This window comes from Zeugodacus cucurbitae, chromosome X (genome assembly GCF_028554725.1).
Source record: "Zeugodacus cucurbitae isolate PBARC_wt_2022May chromosome X, idZeuCucr1.2, whole genome shotgun sequence".
Taxonomy (NCBI): Eukaryota; Metazoa; Arthropoda; class Insecta; order Diptera; family Tephritidae; genus Zeugodacus; species Zeugodacus cucurbitae.
Genome location: NC_071672.1, coordinates 32,712,992 through 32,739,300, shown reverse-complemented (window position 1 = coordinate 32,739,300; position 26,309 = coordinate 32,712,992). Strand labels below are relative to the sequence as shown.

Genomic DNA, 26,309 nt, shown 5'->3' with positions numbered 1-26,309 from the left:
AAAGTTTAGGTTGAAAATGACTAAAAGTGCGTTAACACACTAACGAAACACCAAATGCAGCAGAAGGAAGCTGCACTGAGATTTTTTTACAAAATGAAAAATGGGTGTGGCATCGCTCACTTATGGGTCAAAAACCATATCTCAGGAACTAATCGACAGATTTCAATGAAATTCGGTATATAATATTTTCTTGACACCCTGATAACACGGATAAAAAATGGGCGAAATCGGTTTACAACCAGGACTACTTTCCTTATAAATCAATTTTGAATTCCATCTTATTCCTTCACTTTATAATATATACATAAGGAACCAGTGAAGATAGCGGAATAAAACTTTACACAAATAGTATATTATATATCATCTCTGGCTTCATTTGTAAAAAAATTGTCGTAAAAGGACTATAACTTTTCAAGGACCAAGATATCGAACATCTTGAACTCAGCCCCTAAGGGTAAATTTTAACCGAAAATATGGGTAAATCTCTTAGATAATTTAATGTAATTCAGAGGAAATTGTTTTCTTCTAATTGTTTTCTGTTCCAAAAATTATTAAAATCGGGTCATAACATCTCCTAGCTCCCATATACCAAATTATAAGTTTTTCAAAAATACTGTGGGCTTTATTCCGCGTATATGTTTTGGTCAATATGTGAGATATCTTAGCAAAATTAAGTGAGCGTATAGTCTTGGATATAGTGCACCTTGCTGGTGAATTACCTCAGCCCTCACATACCATCTATGACGATTTCCGTTATTCTATAAAACTTTATGCCGAATTTATCTGTAAATTTGTGTGTTATGTAAATAAATTTTTTTTAATAAATTGCGAAAGTATAAAATGTTCGGTTACATCCGAACTTAGCCCTTCTTTACTTGTTTTTCTTTGAATTTTGAGACCTTTCATATCTTGAATATAGTCTTGAATGCAATTTTATTAATGCCAACCATCTCCGTCGCGAGATAGCTTTGCGAATGGATTTAGTTTTTTGGAAATATCCGCACAAAAAATCCAAATGCTAAACAATACTGAACGAAAATAGAATAACAGATTAACACGACTCACACATGATCTAACAAAAAAGGCTATTGAAACAAGTAAGGAAGGGCTAAGTTCGGGTGCCACCGAACATTTTATACTCTCGCAATTTATTTTTTTAAATTTATTAATATAACAAACAATTTGACTCACATATTCGGCATATATATGGTATAAAGTCCATTGAAAGTTTGAAAACCCTAATATTAAGTATATGGGAGATAGATGAAGTTATGACCCGATTTCACTCATTATTAGAAGAAACATATTCCCTCAAAATTTCTTCAAATTATCTGAGAGACTTAACTATAATTTCGGTAAAAAATTTATTAGAAGTACTGAGGTCTTCATATTCGATATATAAGGTCTTGAAAACTTATGGACCGATTTGGACGATTTTGAGAAGTGGGGTGCCACACTATAAATGCAGTATTTGAGCAAAGTTATGCTCCGATATCTTCACTAGTACTAACTTTATATATTGTAAAGTAAACTATTCAGACCTAGTTCAAAGTTCTGGTATATGGGAAGTAGGCGTGGTTGGGAACCGATTTGGCCTATTACAACATATCATTGGGAAGCTAGGAAGATATTAAGAACCGAATTTCATTGAAATTGGTCGAGTAGTTTCGGAGATATGGTTTTTGACCCATAAGTGGGCGGAACCACGCCCATTTAAAATTTTGTATACCATTTTGAGTCCAGCACTTCTGCACCATCTTTGTAATGAAATTGATGGTTTTCCTCGCTGAATTAAAGCATTTCTAAAAGTTTTCAACATAACCTTTGAATGGGAGGTGGGCGTGGTTATAACCCGATTGCCTCCATTTTTGGACTGTATAAGGTAGTACCTAAAAGAAACGACTCTAGAAAGTTTCCTTGATATAGCTTTAGTAGTTTGCGAAATAAGTACAAAAAACTTAGTAGGGGCGGGGGGGACCCACTTTCCCAAACAATTTAAAGCATCTATCAAATCAAATTTTACATATACTTGAATTCACTTGAAATCTGCTGTATAATAAAGATTGCAATAGTTAAAATACATTACAGTTTTGCGACACAATTTCTGCAAGTGACTCACTTGAAAGCATCTATTGATATTTATGTTTCCTGTTAGCACAGTTTTTACGCCATCAAATATAAATTATTCTAATATTTCATATGATCGATTTATGTAGAAAGAATATTTCATCGGCAAGATTTTTTATGATAATAATTTGTAATTTTCGCTTATTACACAAATGTCTTCGATTGTGTTTAATACGGTAATATAATAATAATAGGATATTACACCCATCACACAAATAAAAAATAAACCACACATAACTTACTAATTCCATGTTTGTATGCGAAGAATATATCGTATATGTATTAGTGCAAATTTAGCATTTCTTATGATATTAGGTTTTTGAACGTACATTTAAAAGAGATGTATAAAAAACTTTAACTTAGTTAAGTACAAATATAACTAGATAATCTACATTTCGTCCTTCCGTATATGTTCTTTCCGCTTTTTAAGGATTTGGCTCTCTTCTGCAGTACCGTCAATACGTGACTGTGGGTAGTTCCAGCTTTGAATTTCAGCGGTTCCGTAGATTTGAAAAACGACATATGTTAAAATTGCGATTGCCGATGAAACACCAAAGACCTTGCGCCATTGTTCAATGGAACTCTGAAAATAACAGCAACATATAATTTATTCAAAACAAAAGTAAGGTATATGAGAAAAATGTACCTCGTTTGTGACAATTATACCCGAAACCAGTGGAGAAAGGAATGATGCTGACATATGTATTGTTTGGCAAAAAGCAAGAACCGGTCCTGCCAAATTCGGCGCAATATCAACAATGTTAGCCATTGCCCCAGCATATGAAGCTGTTATGAATGTAACTGCCACAAACCAAATTACTAATAGCAACACAATGTTTTCGTCAATATACCCAATACAGTAAATCAAAATACCGGGCACCACTTGCGACAAGGCAGTAAAAAGTTTACGAACATTTGTGAGGCTCATCCAATTATTTAGCATCAATTTATCCGCAATGTAACAAAATAGAACCGACGAGATGTAGGAGCATATAAATGGCATTCCGGAGAGGAAACCGTTGGCTTTATAATTGAATTTCAGCATATTTTTCATAAAATTTGGACCGCATACAATAAATATGTAATGAATCCATATTCTACCAAATGTAGTTATGCCAATCGCATACGCGGGCAAAGAAGTGAAAATGGATTTCCATGGCACGTCCATGCCTATTGCTTCTTTTGCCTCGGAACTAACACTCACTTCAATGTATTCAATTTCCTGCGCAGAGATACGTGGATGCTCCTTAGGTGTGTTGAATGCTAAGTAATACCACAATACACACCAAAACATACCTAAGGAGCCGGTAGTGAAAAATACATATCGCCAGCCAAAGTTATCAATAATAAATCCACATAAAGGGTATGTTAAACCGATACCTATGCTGAAGCCCTGAAAGCTGGACATAAACCGAGACCGTTCGGCTAACGGTATCCAGTAGCCAACTATTGCGTACATAGCGGGCCAAGTTAAGCCAGAAGCGAAACCTTGTACAGAACGTAATATTATCACAGCGGAATAGTGTAAGTCAGCAGCGAAGGGAATGCCTAGACTGCATAATGCTGTAGCAAATTGAGACCACCCAAATACTTGTTTTGTACCAAAGTATTGTGTAGCAATTCCGCCGACAACTTGTGACAACACATAGCACCAGTAAAAAGAACTTACAACTACTGATTTCACGGTTGGGGACCAATCATATAAACCATCACTGCCAGCAGAGTTCTAAAAATATAAAGTAATATATATTTTTTATATTATTAGTAATCAATAAAACCACGTAAAATCATACCATTGTTGAGTTTATCACAGATATATGCGTATTTTCATCATTGAAAAAATCTTGTTTACTTGTTTCATTTGTTTCAGCGGCGCCAAACGATTTGCTGCTCGAATCGTCGGTGCTAAGGGAATTCAACTCGTCTGTTGGACGAACCATTGCGACCAAGGCGAAGTTGATATCATTGCGCATCATAAATGAAACCAAAAAACCAGACCATGATAGAAAGTAAAGTACCAAACGAGCAGGTATTCGAGCTGAAAATATAAGCAGATAATCGTGTTAAAATTTTATCAAAACGCAGAGCTGGTGTAGATTCAGCTTATAGATAACATGCATAATCACTTAATGAATTACTATATAAAATACTAATTAATTCAGAGCAAGTAGCATTTTACCAAATACTTTCACAAAAACTCTACCAAATAATTGTACATGTTTGTGTTTATATTTTAACGATCCTCAAAGCGGCAACACTAAGAGACGGTTTCATATTGTGACGAACATGTATGCTAGAATAAATTAGAATCAACAACGAAATGGATAACTTGCCAGATTTATCCAGACATCGATATTCGTAGTTGCCAGAATGTTCGAGTGACGATAACTTGCTAACAATCGGGTATATAAGGGCTGCCGGACTGGCAGCAACACACAGTTCTAATTATAGAGTTGCCGAGTAAATTACAAGAAGTTATAAGTAAGAAGTTGTAAACATGTACAACGAGTAATAAAGAGTTAAGTTTGTTCAATTAGAAATAAAGATATGTTTATAACCATTAAGTGCTGAACACAAAGACGACGACACGACGTAACGACGGCTGACCACAAATGTCGCTTTGAAGCCAGCGTCTTGAACATTTTGAAGACGGCAGCGACATATCAAACAGCAATTTCATTGTTGCCGTACTAAAATCTTTCACTTCAATAAAATTTACATATTTAGTTTAAAGTGAAATTATTTGTGCAAAAAATGTAAAAATTGGCGATTTATTTGTTTTAAATAATCGATTATTATTATAAATGATATATAAAAACTATTTTACGTTTCTGCTGTCAAAATCGTCATACTTGTGGGAACTTTGAATAATTTTACATTTCACATGTTAGTGGCAGCTCTACAGCGGCCATTGTCGTCGGCAAAATTAGAAACATTTCTAATTTGGCGACAACGACAACTTCAAGCCTGTTGTCGCGTAGTCGTGCTGTTGTCAAAAATTCTGTGCCCATAAGAACTCAGGGATACAGGACATGAACATGGTTTTGTCTGCAATATCACAGATGTCCTCGCAGATATCGTCGCAGTTGTCGTCACAGTTGGCGTCGCAGTTGTCGTCGCAGATGTCGTCACAGTTCTAGGCGCAGTCATTAGAATTAACTGAGATGAAAGAACAGCAGTCGCAGTTGTCAACACAAATGTCCTTACAAATTACACAGCTGTCATCACAAATATCAGCTCAGGTGTCAGCACAGTTAAAAGAACAGGAAGCACGAATAGCGACGCAAGTGACCTCACAAATAGCAGAAGTGTCAACGCAGACTTCAGAAGAGCAAGACAAGATTAAGGCTGAGGTGGAAGAACTGAAAGACAAGATTAAGACAGATGTAGAAGAATTGAAAGATCGTTTCCGAGACCTGCAACTAAATCGACCAATGGTGTCAACAGTTTCTGTCAAAGTCAAAACTCCATCATTTGACGGCACAACTCCGTTCCAGATTTTCAAACTCCAATTTGAAAAGACGGCAGTTACAAATAATTGGAACGCGGAAGACAAAGTTGCAGCGTTATTCGTGGCTTTAAAAGGGGCTGCTGCGGAAATTCTACAAACTATACCCAATTGCCAGTCAAGCAGTTACGAAGCGTTGATGGGTGCTGTAGAAAGGCGGTATGGAAGTGAACATGGGAGACAAATTTTCCAAATAGAACTGCAAAATTGTAAGCAGAAAACTAGTGAGTCTTTGCAAGAATTTGCTACGGAAGTGGAAAGGCTCGCTCACTTGGCTCATGCACATAAGTCGGCAGAGTATATAGAGGATATAAAAATCCAGAGTTTCGTTAATGATATACGAGACGATAATACGCGCTATGCTGTACTAGCATGTTCAAAATTGACATTTGCAGAAACGGTGTCCTTTGCTCTAACGCACGAAACTGCCTCCTTACTTAGCAATAGAACATTTAAAGCTCATCGTGTAAAAATAGAAGAGCCTGCCCGGACGAAGAAATTTCTTGAAGAAATGCATAAAATGCTGGAGAAATCTGGAGAAAAACGCATGAAAAATGATGGCGTGGTTAAATGCTTCAACTGCTGGAAAAGCGGCCATATTGCACGTAATTGTAATATGGAATCTAATCGGTCAAATAATCTAGTTGGGCGCAAACGCAGAGCTGAAGAAGATCACCCAACTCAGAAAAACAGTCAGTCGTTAAACTAAAGCGAGCCAGTCGAAAAGGGCGCGTGCTGGCTCCCCCAAGTGAATGCCCTATAATCTCTGTCTCTCAAATAAATAGAAATACGAACAACGTTACCGTTAGTGGAAGCGTGGATGGTAAAAACTGTGACTGTGGATACGGGAGCAACACATTCCATAATTCGATCGGATCTAGTTAACAAGGAAGTAAAACCACTAGCTGGTGCAAAGTTACGTACTGCAACTGGAGATGATGCTCAATTTCTCGGGGAAGTAATGTGCGAAATTGTTATAGGAAAGATAGCCGTGTTACATAATTTTATAGTGGCAGACATCGTTGATGAAGTCATAATTGGAGTAGACTTTCTAGCTAATAAAGGGATCAAACTAGACTTGGAAAAGATAATTATGACTTATACCTATATGGAAGTGCATCTTATGTTTGGTTATGATGATAACAAATGCAACGTTAGACGAGTGTTAGTAACAGAAAATCAGAAGATTCCACCAAAATCAGAAGCAGTTGTTTGGGCAGAAATAGATGGAGACTATTGGACGGACACGTTGTGGGTTGTTGAAGGCGCAAAAGAGTCTATACCAAACTTACTCGTAGTAAAAACGCAGGCTATGACACGACAAAGCAAAAGAGTTCCAGTAAGAGTCCTTAATGAGTGTAAGTTACAAGTCACAGTCTCCAAAGGAGCTATATTAGGGCAGTGTCAGAAGATTGAGGCCGTTATAAATTGCGAAACACATCTTGAAGGAAATTCTGTGGGTAAAAACGATATTTCGAACGAGATTAACGCTTGGACCGAGGAATTAGAGGTAGACCATAAAAAGAAGACCAAACAACTTCTTCTCAGATACTCCACCATATTTGATAGAGATGTATCTAAACCAGGTAGAACCAAAATTGTGAAACATTTCATCAACACCGGAGATGCAAGACCAACCCGACAGGCTCCTCGCAGCGTTCCTTTAGCCAAACGAGAAGTTGTATGCCAGACCATACGTGAAATGAGCGATAGCGGCATAATTGAACCATTGAGTCCATGGCGTTCACCCGTAGTACTTGTGAAGAAGAAAGATGGCAACATGAGCTTCTGTGTTGACTACAGAAAATTGAATGATGTCACCCATTACCTCGAATAGATGACACTCTAGACACGCTATCAGGCACGAATTGGTTTTCAACACTCGATTTGAAAAGTGGAAGTAAACGATGAAGACAAAGAAAGGATGGCTTTCAGCGTTGGAGATGGTCTATGGCAATTTACTGTAATGCCCTTTGGGTTATACGCTCCTGCTACTTTTGAGAGGCTTATGGACCAAGTGTTAAAAGGATTGCACTGGAAGACATGTTTGGTGTACCTAGACGATATCATCGTGTTGGGTAAAAGCTTTGATGAGCATCTCAAAAATTTGGAAGAGGTTTTCCAACGCATAGCGAGTGCTGGTTTAAAACTGAGCCCAAAGAAGTGTTCTCTGTTCAAGAAGGAAGTGAGCTATTTAGGACACAAAGTGACAACGAAGGGCCTTTGTACAGCTCAGGAAAAGATAAAGGTAGTAAAGGATTGGCCCAGACCTCAAAATTTACATGAATTGCGGAGTTTCCTTGGACTGTGTACGTATTACCGACGCTTCGTTCCAAATTTCGCCAGTGTAGCTAGTAGCCTCCATGAACTCACGAAGAAGAACAAAGCCTTTGAATGGAATAAAGAACAGGAATTGGCCTTCCAAACTCTGAAGGAGCGATTATGTACTGCGCCAATATTAGCATATCCAGTTCCAGGCTCAACGTTCGTCGCGGGCGTTCTATCCCAAGTGATTGACGGGAATGAGAAAGTAGTCGCGTATTATAGCCAGACGATAAGTAAGCCAGAGAAGAATTATTGTGTAACGCGAAGAGAATTACTGGCATTGGTGAAGTGCATCAAACATTTCCATAAGTACGGTTATGGTCAGCGATTTCGAGTAAGGACAGATCACGCAGCATGAAAATGGCTTCTGCAATTCAAGAATCCAGAAGACAGTTCGCACGGTGGATTGAGAGACTCCAAAGATATGACTTTTCTATAGAACATCGCAAAGGTAGTAGTCATGGAAATGCAGATGCGATGTCCCGTCGTCCTTGCAATTTAGAATGTAGACATGGTTTAAGAGCTGAGGCCAAAGAAGACATTATAGATGTCCGATTAATGTCAATAAATTCGACAGAAGGCTGGGATCCAAAGGATTTACGAAAATGTCAGCAAGAAGATCCAGATTTGGAACTGGTAATGCATGGAGTGGAGCTGAACAAGAGTCCAACAAGAGAAGAAATAGCTGCAGAGAGTCCAGTTGCAAAGACATATTGGGCACAGTGGAACAGTTTAAAGTTGGTATCTGGCTGCTTGCATCGAGTATGGGAAAGCGAAGATGGACAAATTTCCCTAACTCTTATAATCGTTCCGAAAGTAAGAATTCCTGATGTTCTCAAGGAGATGTATAACGGTCCAAGTGGAGGGCACATGGGAATCACAAAAACCTTTGAAAAACTAAAGCAAAGATTTTATTGGGTTGGTTGTCGGTTGTCGGAGTTGCCATGGATGTAGCCGGTCTGTTTCCCACCAGTAAATTAGAAAACAAATATGTTTTGGTAGTTATGGATTACTTCAGCAAATGGCCAGAAGTATACCCAATTCCTAATCAAGAAGCTGAAACAGTAGCCAATGTATTCATCAATAATTGGGTAACAAGGTATGGTGGTCCAATAGAATTACATTCTGACCAAGGAAGGAATTTCGAATCAGCTCTAATCCAGGAAATGTGCCACAAATTGGGTATACGGAAAACTCGTACAACAGCCTTACATCCACAGTCCCATGGTATGGTAGAACGTTTCAATCGAACTTTGGAAGAACATCTAAAAAAAGTGGTAGACAAGTATCAAAAGGATTGGGATACCCATATAGGTTTGTTCCTGATGGCTTACCGGTCTGCTGTACATGAAACAACGGGGCAGACTCCAGCAAAGGTATCCTTTGGTCATCATCTTCGGTTACCGATTGATTTAAAGTTCGGAATAAACGCAAATGGTGGAAAGAATGTTAGGGAAGCCAACAGTGTCATAGAAGACGAAATGAGAGAAATTCATGCTATGGTGAGACATCGGACGCAAATCATGAGTGATAAAATGAAGGCAAAATACGACAAGGCAATGAACTCCGAAGGATTTGTGGAAGGAGATTGGGTATTGTTATATAACCCACAACGGAAGAAAGAATTGTCTCTAAAATTTCAATGTGGTTGGGAAGGACCATACCAGGGTATTAAACGGATAAATGATGTAGTGTATCGTATACAAACCATTGGAAGACCTAAATAAAATAAATTGGAAGACCATTGGAATAAAATGAGGGTGGTTCATTTAGAACGGCTTGCAGCATTTGGTTCTGGAAGTATGTCTAATCGGGACGATCAGACTTAAGTGGAGGGCAGTGTGACGAACATGTATGCTAGAATAAACTAGAATCAATAACGAAATTGATAACTTGCCAGATTTATCCAGTCATCGGTATTCGTAGTTGCCAGAATGTTCGAGTGACGATAACTTGCTAACAATCGGGTATATAAGGGCTGCCGGACTGGCAGCAACACACAGTTCTAATTAGAGAGTTGCCGAGTAAATTGCAAGAAGTTATAAGTAAGAAGTTATAGACTTGTACAACGAGTAATAAAGTGTTAAGTTTGTTAAATTAGAAATAAAGATAAGTGTATAGCAGTGACTTTTATTTGACAATCCTGTGATCGAACTCAAAGTAGAGTTTTAGAGTAAACGACAGATTTTAGAAATCTGTTACAATATGATTAATATTTATAGTGCTGATAGTCAATTGGATAGTTGGTAGCTTCATCTTCGTTTATTGCACAGTCAATAGATTTGAATGAATGATGTGTACCAATGATATCATTCAGAATTATATATTTTATGTCATGTACATCTTTATTCTTGCATTGAAATGAATTGATTCGTCGACAGGTACGAGACCATTACCAATAGTCAGCAATTGCTCAGGGAAATCTTCAACAGCTCTATCGTTTAGTAATGCAACTCTCATGTTTGTTTGTTTGTTTCTTCTTATAATGCCATAAATTCGATGATTTGTTGCTAACTTCGAAAATCGGAGAATATATCTTTTTTATTTTCCTGTAAAAATAGTAGATTTTGCCGTAAAGTGTAATCATAAAGAATCCATGAATCCAACATTTAATTGTATTTTCGGAAATTAGTATGAAAATTTTATAATAAACTAGCAGACCCGGCCACACGTTGTTGTGGCTAAGGTATACATTAAATTAAGTTGGTCCAATCTTGGCTTCGGCGACGATATTGATTACTCGAGGTCGATTTATGTTAAGCAGCATGATAACAACTCACACTACTTTTAATTGCAAAGTGAGTGGTGATAGTACAGTCAATTTTAATTATTTTTGGATAATTGACTACGTCATCCTGGTTTGTAGCTGTGTCAACTCTCCTGGACCGAAATTCTAAATTGTCGCATTAATACCATCGATATCTTTGTTTTTTTACCACCAATATAGGTCATTCAATCAGTCATTTATGGTTATCATATTGAGGTTTCATGTCAGGAAAACTTCTCTTTCAAGTCAATGAAGTGACAGAAATCTGTTGGAAATGCTATTAATCCATCGAGGTGTCAACTGCCAACTGCTTCTACAATCGCAATTTGATATTGTTGCAAAAACACTTTAGTTGTTAATTGGCGATGCTTTATGTGTCGCCACAAATTAAATGATTTTAGGCATGCGATTAGCCCGTCAGTAACAGTTGATCCAGGAATAATTGGAAGAGTCTGGCGTAGATCACCTGTTAACTAAATCCTGGCTCCACCAAAAACGTTTATCGACAATGAAGATCTTTTAAAGTCCTGTGCAGTACCTCCAGCGACTTCTTGAATATTTGGAAAATCTTCGTTAGAGCGCTATTTTTGGCGATTTTGCCGACTGATGTTTCATTCATTTGCAATATAGGAGTAATTTTATGGCCGAATGTGTTTGCCTACTAACAGGTGCCTATTCCCATTAACCTTGGAAACCTTGGAACCTTGGCGAAAATGAGTGAAATTGGTTCTGGAATTACATCAGCCCTCATATACTATATATGATGATTTTCTATTGGACTTTATGCAGGCTACAAATACAATTGAACAATAACAAAAATATTTTAACAAAGCAATGACAACCTTCAAGATATAATTTTTTTTGTTTTCTCTTTTTATATTTTTCTTGTCAACTCGAATAAAATTCTCTTATTGATACCTTTCTCGCAATTTTTCCATATTTACTCACTTTCAAATCTTTTTCTGGCCTTCCACGAATATTTCAAGACTAAAATTAGCCAGATCGGTTTGAAGTTCAACAACCAATAACTTCCCAATTTTAGAAAATTTTTAATTTTCTTCGCGGAAAGTTAAAAAATTTTAGGGGTGGACCACCCTTAACATTTATGAGGATGAAAAATAGATGTTGTCCGATTCTCCACCCTAGCCAATATGCACGCTAAAATTCACGAAAATCGGTCGAGCGGTTTCAGAGGAGTTCAATAACGTACACCGTGACACGAGAATTTTATATATATAGATTATCAGACATCTGCAAACATATGGTTCTGCAGAAGTAGCTCTAAACATTATGCTTTCGCTTCAATTAAAGAGCAAGGAATGTTCGGTCAATGGATAAATATTGTTGATTGATTACATAATCTTTCTTACAAATTGAGCCAGGGTTTAAGATATATTCTCTTGGACCGATTATCTACTACAACAGTTTTGTTTAGTATTTTTAAACACGTTCTTGCAATTTCTTTCTTAGTTTTCGTTAATCGTTCATGTTTGAAATCAATTACGTGAAGTAAAGAGATTAGAATCTCTATATATACATCTGAATAAGTTAATTAAAGAAACGGTTGCAAGGTTGTGATTTATATATTTTTTTTGTTTTTCAGTTTTGTATTCATTTTTATGGAATTAATGCCTACTTTGATGTTTTGAAAACAAGTTTATTCACGTTCTCCTCTCGGGAATGGAATATAAAGTAACCTATGTCCTGCCCCCGGTTCTAAGCTACCTACAAACCAAATGTATGCCAAATCGATTCAGCCATTCTTGAGTTATAAGTAGTTTAACTAATACAACTTTCTTTTGTATATATAGATTTCATGTCACTTTGTTGGTCCTGTAGTCACGCCAAACTACTGAACCAAATTCAATGAAATTTGGCACACATGAGCAGTTTGATCCAACTTAAGAGACAGGATAATTTATATTTAAAATCTTAGACGCAATATTTGACCGCCTGACCATTCGGATAAGCGATAATTTGATAGGAAATTTAGATATCTTAATAAAACTTCGTACACGTTACAATTGGCAATATAAGATTGTATTGTAAATAGGCAATACTGGACAAATGCAACAAATAAAAAAGTTAGAAAACATAAGAATTTTTCAACAGATATTCACAGCACGAAAGGACATTAGGATTTACAAATTTTTAGATAAGTGGACGTGTTGTATATATACGTATATAGCAAATATATGTGTATATAGCAAATATATAAACCTCAATGAAATCAATAAAAAGATATAAATATTATTGAAAGGGTGATAGAGAAGAGTTGAAAGTAATATACAAATGATACACGGATATTGAAGGTCTCTAATGTATCGTCGTTGACAAAACGACTAACAAATTGACCATTACTTTCAAAAGATATAAAGCTCATATTAATGTTGATCTTTGCAGTTTCGAAAGTCAATCAAATACATTTGCAAGTATAAAGGAAGTGTATTGGCCGTATTTCAATTACAAAAGCGTGAGTATTAGTGAATGTTGCTGAACCAAAATTTTTTGAATTTTACGAACACTTAATGAAAGAGTATTCAATACCATATGTATATCGGGAACTGCAATTGTTAGAAGACGATAACAATTTGGTTCTAACAACTGTTTGGAATAATTTGACGATGCCCAGCAAGTCATGGGTACTGAAACTCCAACACATTCAAGGAAATTTTAATAACACCACTACATACACACATACGAAACAAAGGGTAAAATGTGCATAAACATTTAACTCAACTCTTCTCTCATACAGCACCCTGAATGATAGAAAGAAACAACCAAAGTTCTCGTGTTTGAACAAGTTTTGTTTTGAGCTATTTTATGGCTGCTTGTGAAGTATTATTTTGCGTGTTTTATTTAATTCAGTGATCTGCAGCCTAATTAAAGTTTAAATTATTGAAGCACGCATTTTAAAAACGTAAAATAAAAATTTTCTAAAACCAAAATATGGAATTGAAGAGGGTGATACAGTAATACTTCATTGCACTGTCAATTCGAAGCACGCAATAGAAGCTACGCCAACAATTGTCAACATCAAGGGCGAAACCCTTGAATACGTTAATAATTGTTGAATATAATAATATTATCTTGCCTTAAATTCTAATTAATTTCCCATACAGATATTTCAAACCTCATACGGCGCGTTAAATGTACGGAAACTTATTGGTGTCACTTATGGTAGCAGTGTAGAACTTTCAAAGCGATGGAATATGTGCTGCAAGCAAATCCAGAACTATGGATGCAAACGCTATTACATGGAACACAAATCATTTACACACCAGATATTAGGTTTAATGTCACTTTTTTACGTGCAATTAAACATTTTGGTCAACACAAGCACGAGAATTGGAACGACATAGTTTAGGTGATTTTGTAATCGTTTATCATCGTGACGTGTGTCCACTGGATTTTGCCAATGAGCTAGAGGGAAAAGCAGTTGCAGTATTTTTGGACTTATCGGCACCTCAGTTGGCCGTGCCATTAGCAGCTAAAACACAGAAATTAAAGGGTAAGTTTAAGTGAATGTTTGTGATCACAAAAATTTAAAAACTTCTTGTATGTTTAATTAGGAGGACTTTTTTGATTCATTTTCACCTTGTATTCAGGAATCATAACGATGTTGTATCGCTTTACAAGGACATGGATTCACCGAAATTAGTTCAATGGAAATACTACAGCAAGAGCATGGATGTTATGACTAGAAAGTTGCTCGTGCTAGACTTAGAATACCTGAAACATAAGTTAACTATTACCAACTTTTATGTTGTAAAAATTAAAATTTTACTTTACATTTTATAGAAACCCTTCTCCCAGAAATTGGATGAATCTAGTACTAGTGAAATTAATGAAAGAACAGATTTCTCACATAATGTGCGCAGCTTACACTTCCAGGCCGCTCTTCCTCCAGCCTTTGTCAGATAGCAAAAATTGTTCAACTATTCAATACTTTTTACATATGTATATAGTTTAAACACCTAAATGGCATGATATTTTCAATAAATATGAAATATAATTAATGATTTTGTTATTAAATTCTCATTTGGGGTTTTGGTAGAACTAACCGAAAAAAGCGGTTATAGTTTCTGGGCTTTTATGGGTCGCAGTACTAAAAGTGCACATTTTGTTTTGGTTCGCAGTTTTGGGTCTTTCATCCGTGATTGTACCAATACCATTCTCCAAATTGTGCAAGAGGTATATATAAACTGTTAAATGATGAATGTAATGTGCAAGAAAGGGATGAATGATCACACGTACACAATAGTTTCGGGTACTTTTGCCAATTCGCCCTTAAGAATGGCATAGAAACTTTCATTGAAACTGCGGGTACCGCTCCCGGGCATTTCACCGAAGAATTCGCCGGTACCTGTCTTGCAGGGTGGTTTTTCCAATGCAATCATCGACTTTGTGGGGAAAATACAAAAACTGTTTTATCGAATTAGGCAAACACACCAATGTCCAAACGTAGATCACATGGCAAAGATGTATAATTAAGCCTTATTGTTAATCGACGATTTATGAATTTTAATATCAAATTCACTAGTAAGTCAATGTGTTATGCCATCACCTGACCGGGCAGCCACCAAAGTAGTTAACAGGGATTTACAACGAGAAAAATAATACGACCAAAGTAATTTATCTGAAATTATCGCGAAATGTGAGCCATGACCAGAAGCAGAACAAACAATTATTTATTTCCTGTTAGTGCAGAAAAAGGCGATTTTTTTATTGACGCGGCGAGATCTTTACAAAGATACGGTCACACCAGAAAATGGCATTGGCAATTAGCTTTAAGTGAGCTATATCCTACGTAGCGATAAGGCTCATTTCTGACTGAATGGCTTCGTCAATAAGCAAAATATGCGCTAGGTAGCAATCCACACGTAATCCATGAGTCACCATTGCATACCGAAAAAATGATGATATGGACTTGGGCAATATGTGGTTCCAACAGGACAACACCACAATCGATTTATTGAAAAACAAGTTTGAAGAACGTGTTATCTCACGCCATGGCCCAGTCAATTGGCCGCCTCGGTCGAGCGATTTGATGCCGTTAGAATATTCCCTGTGTCATGTCTAAGCTTGGAAACCGTCGAAAATTGGGTTCAGTGTCTGGATTTCTGTTAACCGTGCCTGTGGTGACCATCCAAAAGTAATCGATCATTCCATACATAATGGCATCGAATGTACATTCACAGTAATAAAGAATTTCATTGACATCCTAACCTTTTTTGTTTTATTTAGCGCTCTTATTGAAAAACCCTTTATTTCTCATGGGCAAATATTTGTAAATATATGCTGGATGTTCACGTTTGGAAAACTAGAAGTACCTGTATTAACTAGAAACATGTTAACCAAGAATATTGTGCACCGAATAGTGCTGAATTAAATTAAATTTTTTATAATTCAAAATATTAAATACTATCCTACAAAATAAATAATTGTCGATCTTACCTTACTAGTTTATAAAAATAAATATTACATGCTATCAACTAATAACTTTATAATATATTCATTGCTTAAAAATTTTAATAAAATATTACTTGAAATTAATATCAACTCTTATCAATCACAAATCATTTAAACATATTGACATCTAGATTAACTACAACAAAGTCGTGGATTTTACTATCGATAATACCTTTTTCGACTAGAGTAATTCCCGCTTAAGTGCCACTGTTAAAAAGGTAACACTTTTGAGCCACTAAAGCGGACAAGGCACTTAAATAAATCCCGCTTAAGTGCCTTGAGGTACTTGCCAAATTTTTTCTAAAATACTAAATACTACAAATATCTTTAAACTATGTACACATATGTATGTACTCCAAACATTGCTTTGTAGTGTTCACATTTATTTAATACATCAATATGACATTAATAGTACATTTTATGCATTAAATGATTAAAAAGTTAGTTAGTAAAATTTTGAAATCTTTTGAAAAGCTTTTCCTCTAAATGTTCAACTTCAATATAACTTCAAGAGGGCAGTTTGTATGTAAATTTATAGAAAAAAAACAACTATGCCGCAAAATATAGGTACTTAAACGGGAGGCACTTAGGCGGGCATCACTGTATATTCATACTTAAGTAATAATTACAGTGTATTTCAAATTTAACCAAAATTTAAATTATCTACAGCAACACGTGGCCGGGTCTACTAGTATACAATAATTTTAAGATATAATGCAAAATTAAATGGTGGCACTATCTTATATATTAACTTATTTAAGTTGTGGTAAGATCGATCCAAACTTTGGTCTGGTCCCTATACCCATATTATAATGATTTTAATCCATCTTGCTGACTTTTCCCTTATATATACCGTATTATATTTTTTCCTTTGATTGAGTTTATATATGTAGCAATTTATGTACATATATACTAAAGCTATAATTTATTGTGGATAGTTTAGTTCAAATTGTAGTTGTAATTATTGCAATATATGTTCATTACGGTGTAAGGGGTAGTCAGTTTTCGTTAAGTGTAATATCTTAAAAAAATTCTCTGAAAATTTGAAGTTGATCCGATAATTACTTTTTTAGTTATTCGACAAATAACAAAGAGCGCTCGGGCTCTCGAACACGCTAGTGTGAAACTTAAATGCGTTTTTCTCAAAACTATGTTTTTTAAACTGGTAGCAACTGTAACCCGAAAACCGCTTATTAGATCTTAATGAAATTTATACAGCTTTTAGAATATTTTTTTGTTTTTTTCAAAAATTTCGATTCTATGGTTAAGACCAATTAACCCTTGATTTTTTCCCGAAAATCTATTATAGAAAAAATTTTCCTGAGGCCAGTATTTTGTTAATTTCTGGAAAAAAAGTTTCGATCAGGCCCTGGATTATCTATTTATAAAACTAATTTTTATTATCCGATTGATTTTAGATGAATCCCCAAGGACTTGTGATTGTCACCGCAAGGACCATTTTTTGGATCATAAATATAACTTTGGAAATTAATTTATTTTTTTCCAGTTTTCGTGACTTCAAGTAAAAACATTGCGTAATAATGCCATATTAATATTTTTGTAAAATAACATGATTTAATAGCAAAACAAATTATTGAAAATTGTCATATTTTCGTGTCACTGACAACTCCTAACCCCTTAATGCAACTTACCATTAAGTCTAAAGCAAAAGTTGGTTTCTCTTTGATGTTGGTTCTCTTCTGCAGATTCATTGTTGGTTGAAGCTTCAGTTACTTCATATAACCTTGATGTTCGTTTGTCTGAATGTGAAGTATACATAATTATGCAAGCTTGATTTTAAAATTACGCAGAAACTTTAGTCGAATGGCGTTGGAATGTATACAGCATTTATAGTTAAAATAAGATAATTAAGTACAAATAATATTCGTCTTATTATCATTGAGCGTAGATGAGTGCTATAGAATCTTTAAAATGCTGATAAATATTTAATAATACTAAAATTTCATTGTCATACTACATTGCAATCTATATCAGGTACAATCCTTTGCCTACAGCGCCTGCGCAAGTACAGCGTCTGCAAAATGAAAAGAAATAAATAATAAATGTACTTTAAAATACAGTTTTTTTATAAATAATATGAAATATTAATTATTATTTTGTACACCATTATTTTAATAAATTGCAGAAGGGTACACATTTCTGGGGTAAATTACTACATTAATTTTTCAAAGTTTCATATAATGCAAGTGCATATAATGCGTTCATTTGTATATCTTTTGGATCCAAAAGAGTAAAATTCTTTCTAGATCACAAAGGTTAGGTTAGGTTAAAAGACAGATCTCTGCAATTACGGAAGACCAAAAGGACCTCGCATTGCCCTAGTTTCAGTGACTGCACCTGATAAACGCTCTTCGCGATAGGTAGCTCGAATGCTAAATGTAGAAATTTATTGAAAAAGGGCGAGTTGAAAACCTCAACGTTTTCTTCTTGACTGTATCGACTGTATTAAGGTGGGTTTCAAGTTAGAAAAAAAAAAAACAATATGTGTCTTATTAAATAATAATAAATGATTCCCGTTGGAATTCCAAGTTTAACTTTCTGAGCTTAAGCTGCTCAACTGTTGCGTTATACTGGTTTTGAGCTTTTCAAATCTAGACAAATTTGGACTAACACTGGTTTCATAACAATCGTTTTTAAAGTGTACATGATAATATGAAAACATTATGTACATCTAAGTATATTGTTTATCTTCTAATCCATTTCAATCTGACCCCTGTGCGACTCTGTTTTAGCGCCATCTGTTGCTCACATTTGTTTAATCAGAGCTGATTTTCACTACAAACCGTCAAAAAAATATCACAGCTTCGGTCAACAGCAGCGAAGAGTGGATCTTTACTACTATTAGGTGCTGGCTGCTGCTGGCTTTCAGAAGAAGAAGACTAAAAACCGTATAATATTTTCAAAATTTATCAATGTAAAATTGAATAAATTACTTGGGAAGATATTTTAAACTAAAACCAATGAATAACAATATAAAATTAAAACAGAACTTTGCTAGCTAACAGTACAGAAACACCCTTGCATATATGAGTTAAAAACAGCTGATTTATAAATCTCCAACGGCAGTGAGAACAGGGTAGTTTTGTGAATCGTTTAAATGTAATCTAAACACTTAAAATTTCCTGTCGGAACATGATATAACTTTGACAGTTACCTGGATTGCGCTTTCACGTGAGGTTAGATATTCGAAGAACGAAAATTGTAATGTGTCAAACGATTTGGAGACAATTGTACTGATTGAATTCTAAACGGCGTCGAAAGAACTCAATCCATTAGAAAATGTAAAATTTATACAAATACTGAGATCAATTTTATTTCTAGTCAAATAGTTTACATATTAAATTTGAGAAAATTGAAGATGAGAGAAGCGTGGTTGCTCATTGTTTGGATTCATTAATTCATAAATAAATGAGTTAGTGAAATTCTACAAGATCGGTACAAAAACGACTCTTCAAATTTTTATTTATTTATTTATGTTTTTTTGATATACGAGTGCAATATTAGTATTTTTTCAAAGTCGTTTAATGAGGTCTGTTATATTACTTAATTAATTGACTAAACATTTATTGACCCAAACAATCCCGACGGGAAAGCTCTAATGGTTTCCCTCCAGATTTGTTCAAATGCAATATATTTTCTTTTTTCTCACCTGAGTAGTATTGAATAGAGCTTATACTATGTTTACATATAACGAGATTATCTCCATTTACGAGCTTAACTCGATAATCTGTAATTAAGGAACGAGATTTCCCATTAAATTTCCTCTCTGGATAATCCGAGATTATAAAATTATCTCGTTTTATACAACTAGATTTTCGGTGTGTCAAATGAAAATGTAAACAAAAATGGCCAACAGCGAGAGAAATATGTGTAATACAACAACAAATGCAACACATTTGACAATTGATAATCTCATTTGACTATATGTAAACAGTTGGATTATTGAACGAGCTTAGAACGAGATTATTTTCATATGTAAACATACTATTAGCTTAATATTCAACTTTTCGGACAACTCGTTTAAGTGGGTCATTCCAAGTGATGGGCACAAAATATCGATTTATTATCATCATCAATTGCTTTCTTAGCATGTCTAGAGTACGGTAGTAAAATGAGTTTTAACAAGTAAGGAAGGGCTAAGTTCGGATGTAACCGAACATTTTATACTCTCACAATTTATTTATTTAACTTTATTTATATTATATAATACATAATTTGACCCACATATTCGTCATATATATTGTATAAAGTTCATTGAAAGTTGGAAACCATAATATTAAGTTAGAAGCACCGAGGTCCTCGTGTTCGATATATGGGGCCTTAAAAACCTATGGTCCGATTTCGGCGATTTTTAGAATGGGGCTGCCACACTATAAACATAGAATTTGTGCAAAGTTCTGCACCGATATCTACACTAGTACTTACTTTATATATTGTAAAGTAAAGGATTCAGATTGTCTTCAAAGTTCTGGTATATAGGAAGTAAGCGTGGTTGTAAAGCGATTTGGCCTATTTTCACAACATATCACTGGGATGTAAGGAAACTATTACAAACCAAGTTTCATTGAAATCGGTCGAGTATTTCCTGAGATATGGTTTTTGACCCATAAGTGGGCGACGCCACGCCCATTTTCCATTTTGTAAAAAAATCTGAGTGCAGCTTCCTTCTGCCATTTCTTATGTAAAATTCGGTGTTTCTGACGTTTCTCGTTAGTGAGTTAACCCACTTTTAGTAATTTTCAACCTAACTTTTGTATGGGAGGTGGGCGTGGTTATTATCCGATTTCTTTCATTTTTGGACGGTATTAGGAAGTGTTAAAAAAAAACCACTGCAAAAAGTTTGGTTTATATAGCTCTATTGGTTTGCGAGATATGTACAAAAAACTTATTAGGGGGCGGGGCCACGCCCACTTCCCCAAAAAAATTACATCCAAATATGCCCCTTCATAGTGCGATCCTTCATACCAAATTTTATGGCACTTTATGTGTTTTCGGTTTTCGCCATTTTGTGGGCGTGGCAGTGGTCCGATTTTGCTCGAAAGCAACCTTCCTATGGTGCCAAGAAATTAGTGTGCCAAGTTTCATCAAGATATCTTATTTTTTGCTCAAGTTACAGCTTGCACAGACGGACGGACGGACGGACAGACAGACATTCGGATTTGAACTCCACTCTTCACCCTGATCACTTTGGTATATATAACCCTATATCTAACTCGTTTAGTTTTGGGTGTTACAAACAACCGTTATGTGAACAAAACTATAATACTCTCTTTAGCAACATTTGTTGCGAGAGTATAAAAATTTGAAGTCGTTTTAAAGCAGTTAGAGGAAGGTGCTATATTTCAATCATTGAATAGAGAAGTAGAGAAACTATCAGCTGATAAAACGTAAACAATCCACAGCTGAGAGGGGTTCATGGAGAACTGTCAAGTAGTCTCCGGGGGTGAGTTTCTTTTGACATCCAAGATGGCTGACTTTTTGCCGGAAAATGGTAGAATTTTAGGATTTTTGCGAAATTTAATGAAAAGTTGTAAAACTACTGTTTATTTGAAAGTATTTAATACTTTTTCGATAAAAAAAGAGTCCTTTTTTTGACTAGTTGTTGCAACACCTCGTTCTACGTCCAAATTTAAGAATAATGAAAGAATTTATTTGGGCTTCATTTTATCGAATGTGGTGGCATAATTATTCACCACAGAATTATGGTAGCAAGAATAGAGCAACCATGTAAGTTATTTGACAGTTTCTCTAGTTGTTGTTTTTGCTTTTCATATTTAAAGCTTTATTGAGATAGGGTGGCAAACGAATAAAACGTACAAGTTGTAAGGCAGAAAATACCTATTAATTATGAAAAAGGGTCCAATGAACAGAATTTAATTTCATATAGCTTATTTATAATGTATTGTACTCATTTGAAAATATAGTGTAATCGTAAATTTTTATGATTTATATGATTTAGCTGTTTAAAAGGGACAAATATTTCTATATTTGAATGCAGTTACTTGGAAAATAATTTTTGTCATATAATGTATTGTCTAAATATAGGCAAATACATAAAATTGATAATGTAACAAATTTATATCATTATTATAAGAAGGGTTATTTTATTAACTGCTTGATCTCTCTCATGTTTATTCATTGATGATCGATTTGTCTTTCGCGTACAGCCGATCGAAACTACATAAATGTTGTGTATGGCTTCATATGCATATTTACTTATGTATAAATTGTATTTTTCATTCTCATTTGTGTCTATAAATACTTCAAATTAATTAAATTGTAATACTGTTTAAATTTCTGCTAACTTTTAGTACCATATCGCATTACAAAGCAGAATCCCACTTATAGTAAAATAAATCTTCTCGTTTCAATTAAACAAAACATTTTCAAATATTTATGTTGGTTTTTCATCCCTATCAAGAAGAATTAATATAATTTAATTTCGTAATACCAAATAACATCATAATAATACCAAAAATTCGAATGGTAATAAACAATAATACACAAATTTTTGATTATGCGAAACTCTTTTTGGGGAATATGAATTAGCTCAACATAGGCGGCCATGTTGGCTTAAGTGTCAAAAGTAGGTTCTGTAGGTGGGTTTTCGGAGTTTCTCTACTTCTCTATATAATGATTTCTATATAACAAAAACAAAAAAAAACTTAGTATGTGTAATTATTATTTAATATCTACCAGAAATTTGATTCATCTGGTATCAATCCATTCCTTGCATTTAAGCTTACAGTTCAAAACGCCGACATTTTTTTTTGTTTCCGATAAGCCAAGCAACCGAAATCGTGTAGGAATTGCGACACTTTTTGTATCTATTTGCATTTTGCAAACAAACTGAACATATAGAAGTATATGTAAATCCCCAGATTATTAAAAATAATGGTGTTCCGGACTGATATTTACGTTTTATTATTTTATATAGGCACTTATGTTACAGTTGTTCAAATAAGTGTTAAGTAGTTGTTTGTTGTTTGTATTTATGTCTGCATGTATGTTGCATATTTTTGTCACTAAACCCCATTTTAGGCAAAGAAACCTGCCCACTTAATTTCGTTAACAACACACATACTAACTGTCCAAACGGTCGAGTAAATGTTGTTGTGTGTGGTTACAAGGCCTATTCTTAAATATGTGAACATATTTATCTGAGACTTTTATAATTTTCGGCGTTACTCTTTAGACGCGGTTTTTGTGGTTTCAAACATAAACGTTGTAAAATCGGCGTAAATGCAACTGATTTTCTGCTAAAAACGTGCCCAAATGTGGCATCACATTTATTTTTTAAATTTCCATTAAATAACTTCGCGTAAATGTAACACAATTCAATAAAAAAATCACAAATTTTTTAAACATTGTTTGCGTTACCGTATGCATAAAATATAGTCAAAAGAATATATACACTTGTCCTTTAAAACAATACAGTTATTTATAATATTATTTCGAATTATTCATTTAAACTCTCCAATTGATCCGTTCCACTCACTATTGTTAGTGAGTAGCGACTGTAGAGAGTTAACTGATTTTGTTATCATTGTATTGATCACATGATGCTTAAGTGAAATGAGATCTTTGCTAAATTAAAACTTTAATTATACACAGTGCTGCGGTGAATATATTTTTTTGCCCACATAAAAATATTTTATTGTGACGTTCTTTGAATGGAAGCGATACATCGCACTGTATTAATATATGTATATATAAATGCTTGTCTACACGCACACACACAGTATCAATAGTAGTACACTCCCAATGGCAATCAATCACATTCATTCAGACAGAATTAATTGCCAATCACGCAAAAATGTTATGGATAAATTGCATAGTAACTACAATTAAATTAGTAACACTGAGTTTGTAATAACTACCCATAACTGATTTAATTTTTTTTATTAATTTGGCTACACTATTTTTACTATTAAATGAAAATGGAAACATACGTATATTGAACGAATTAAAGTAATAAATAGCACTTCAGTATATAAAATATATTTATATTCATGTTTAGATTTATATTATATATTTATTTCCATATCATTCTATAATAATGAATTTCCTTAACAGTATTTGACAATGAGCGGTTTGTGCTTTTAATGGCGCACATACATATGTATATATTTTCACAATTGAAAGGCGGGGAATTAAAAAAATAAATCGCCTGTTAATAAAAATAAAGGCTAAATTTTGTATGTACGATTTTCTAACAGAAATGTGGTCGGCGGTTTAAAACTGCATGTCAATCATAAACGAAGTTAACGGTTATACGTTGCCCACATAATCGAGGAGCAACTGTATAACAAAAGCAAAAGTTGGCGAGACGAGTTGAACTTCGGCCACTCAGTCTAACTGTATGTTTATCTCCTTATCATTACTAACTAGTGACTACGCGCCATAATTAATAGTGGTCAAAATGTAAAATGTTTTCTTAATTAAACTACGTGGAAATATGCTATTAAGCGTGCCTTAATTTAATGGCAGTCTTGTTTTAGTCTCAATAAATCTATTTACAATTTTCTGAGTCTTCCTTACCTTTTGGTAGAGTCTATAATTTCTTTTTCCAAAAAATTATTTTTAATTTATTGCTCTAAAAACTACTTCGACATCTATCAAAAGCTTTTAAGCTTACTTTCAAATATCCGCTTTGAGCTGTTTGGCGAAATGAGTGTCTCACTCCTTAGGCGCCTATACGTTCCACGATAATGTCTTTGCGTACATACATTTTATATTGACAACTTAATCCCACGCTATCAGACTACGTCCACAACTGAAGTAAACATAACAAACAACAATTCATGCCAGACGATAATGTGTGATTATACACATACACATACGAGGGCGGTTAGATAAGTACTGTATTTTGTTGTTGTTGTTACAGCGTTATAAAAGATTCCACAAATAATTATGAGTAATGCTTTGACAATCCTTGGCAGGGAACATATGGATCTTGGAATGGAACTGAATCTTGTTTAAAGCTGTTTAATCGCAATACGTACGAATTTCAATATCGGCGTACAGCGTTTCTGGAATTCTGAAAGTTCAGAAGTAGTCAGTCTTTACTGCCGAATTATTGCGCTTAACTTTTACTTTTATATCCAAACTTGAACGAGAAAGTTGGAGTATCGCTGGCACAAATACTCAAATATATAACCTCTCCTAACGGACACCTCCCTTGTGCGGACATTTTTCATGCACAAAGTTAGATTTTTAGAACAAGTGACCAAAAAAAAAGTTGCCAAAACTCTTTTTTAGCACTGTCCTTTGTGATATCAATCAACTTATATTGGATCAGAAATATCCTTAGAATTTGACAAAACGCTTAGAATCTGTTACAAACTTCTTATGTATGTCGGCTAAAGTCAATTCTAGCCAACTCGCTAGGTTCGCCGAAAGTGTGCCTACCAAGCTGTTTCAATCTCAGTCTAGCTTGGCATTGGAGGAGGAAATGCTTAGATGATTCCACAACGCCTTCCTCCAAACAGCTTTGGTAACTTGCATTTGCCAATATCCCAAGTCTCAAGCCATGGACAATGTAACGACAATAGGTTATCCGTTTTCTATTACTATATTAGCTGTTTGAATATCTACATATATTATTACTCGTTTAACGGGTTTCAATAATATTCTGATCTTTTAAGGAATCTACAATCATTATTAGATCCGGGATGGTCAAAATAAATATGAATAAAGTTTTTATTTTCCAATTTTTGGTTTGTTTACATTTTTATCTGACAACTCAGATTTTTTTACAAAACCATATCTCAGGAACTACTCGACAGATTTCAATGAAATTCGGTATATAATATTTTCTTGACACCCAGATAACACGGATAAAAAATGGGCGAAATCGGTTCACAACCACGACGACTTTCCTTATAACTCAATTTTGAATTCCATCTGATTCCTTCACTTTATAGTGTATACATAAGGAACCAATGAAGATAGCGGAATAAAACTTTCCACATATATTAAACTTTATGCAAATAAAATTTTTTCAATAAATTGCGAGAGTATAAAATGTTCGGTTGCATCCGAACTTAGCCCTTCCTGACTTGTTTTTAAATACATACAATAATATAT

General features: G+C 34.6%; 1 protein-coding gene across 14 annotated transcripts in view; it reads right to left on the bottom strand.

Moving 5' to 3' along the window:
• Positions 1–2,407: 2,407 nt before the first annotated feature.
• LOC105218271 (sialin) overlaps positions 2,408–26,309 on the bottom strand; it is a 42,670-nt gene continuing 18,768 nt past the window's right edge. For 3 of the 14 annotated variants that reach the window (XM_054235454.1, XM_054235455.1, XM_054235456.1), the window contains 4 exons: positions 17,852–18,234; positions 3,921–4,165; positions 2,774–3,853; positions 2,408–2,710 (listed from right to left, as the gene is read on the bottom strand). In XM_054235454.1, coding sequence (XP_054091429.1) covers positions 2,516–2,710; positions 2,774–3,853; positions 3,921–4,165; positions 17,852–17,978 — 1,647 coding nt within the window. In that variant the 5' untranslated portion in view covers positions 17,979–18,234 and the 3' untranslated portion in view covers positions 2,408–2,515. Of the gene's footprint in view, positions 2,711–2,773; positions 3,854–3,920; positions 4,166–4,306; positions 4,450–17,851; positions 18,235–22,916; positions 22,935–23,600; positions 23,772–24,761; positions 25,380–26,309 lie in introns of those variants that run through there. The other 11 variants (XM_054235457.1, XM_054235460.1, XM_054235462.1 and 8 more) reach the window with 10 other exon arrangements.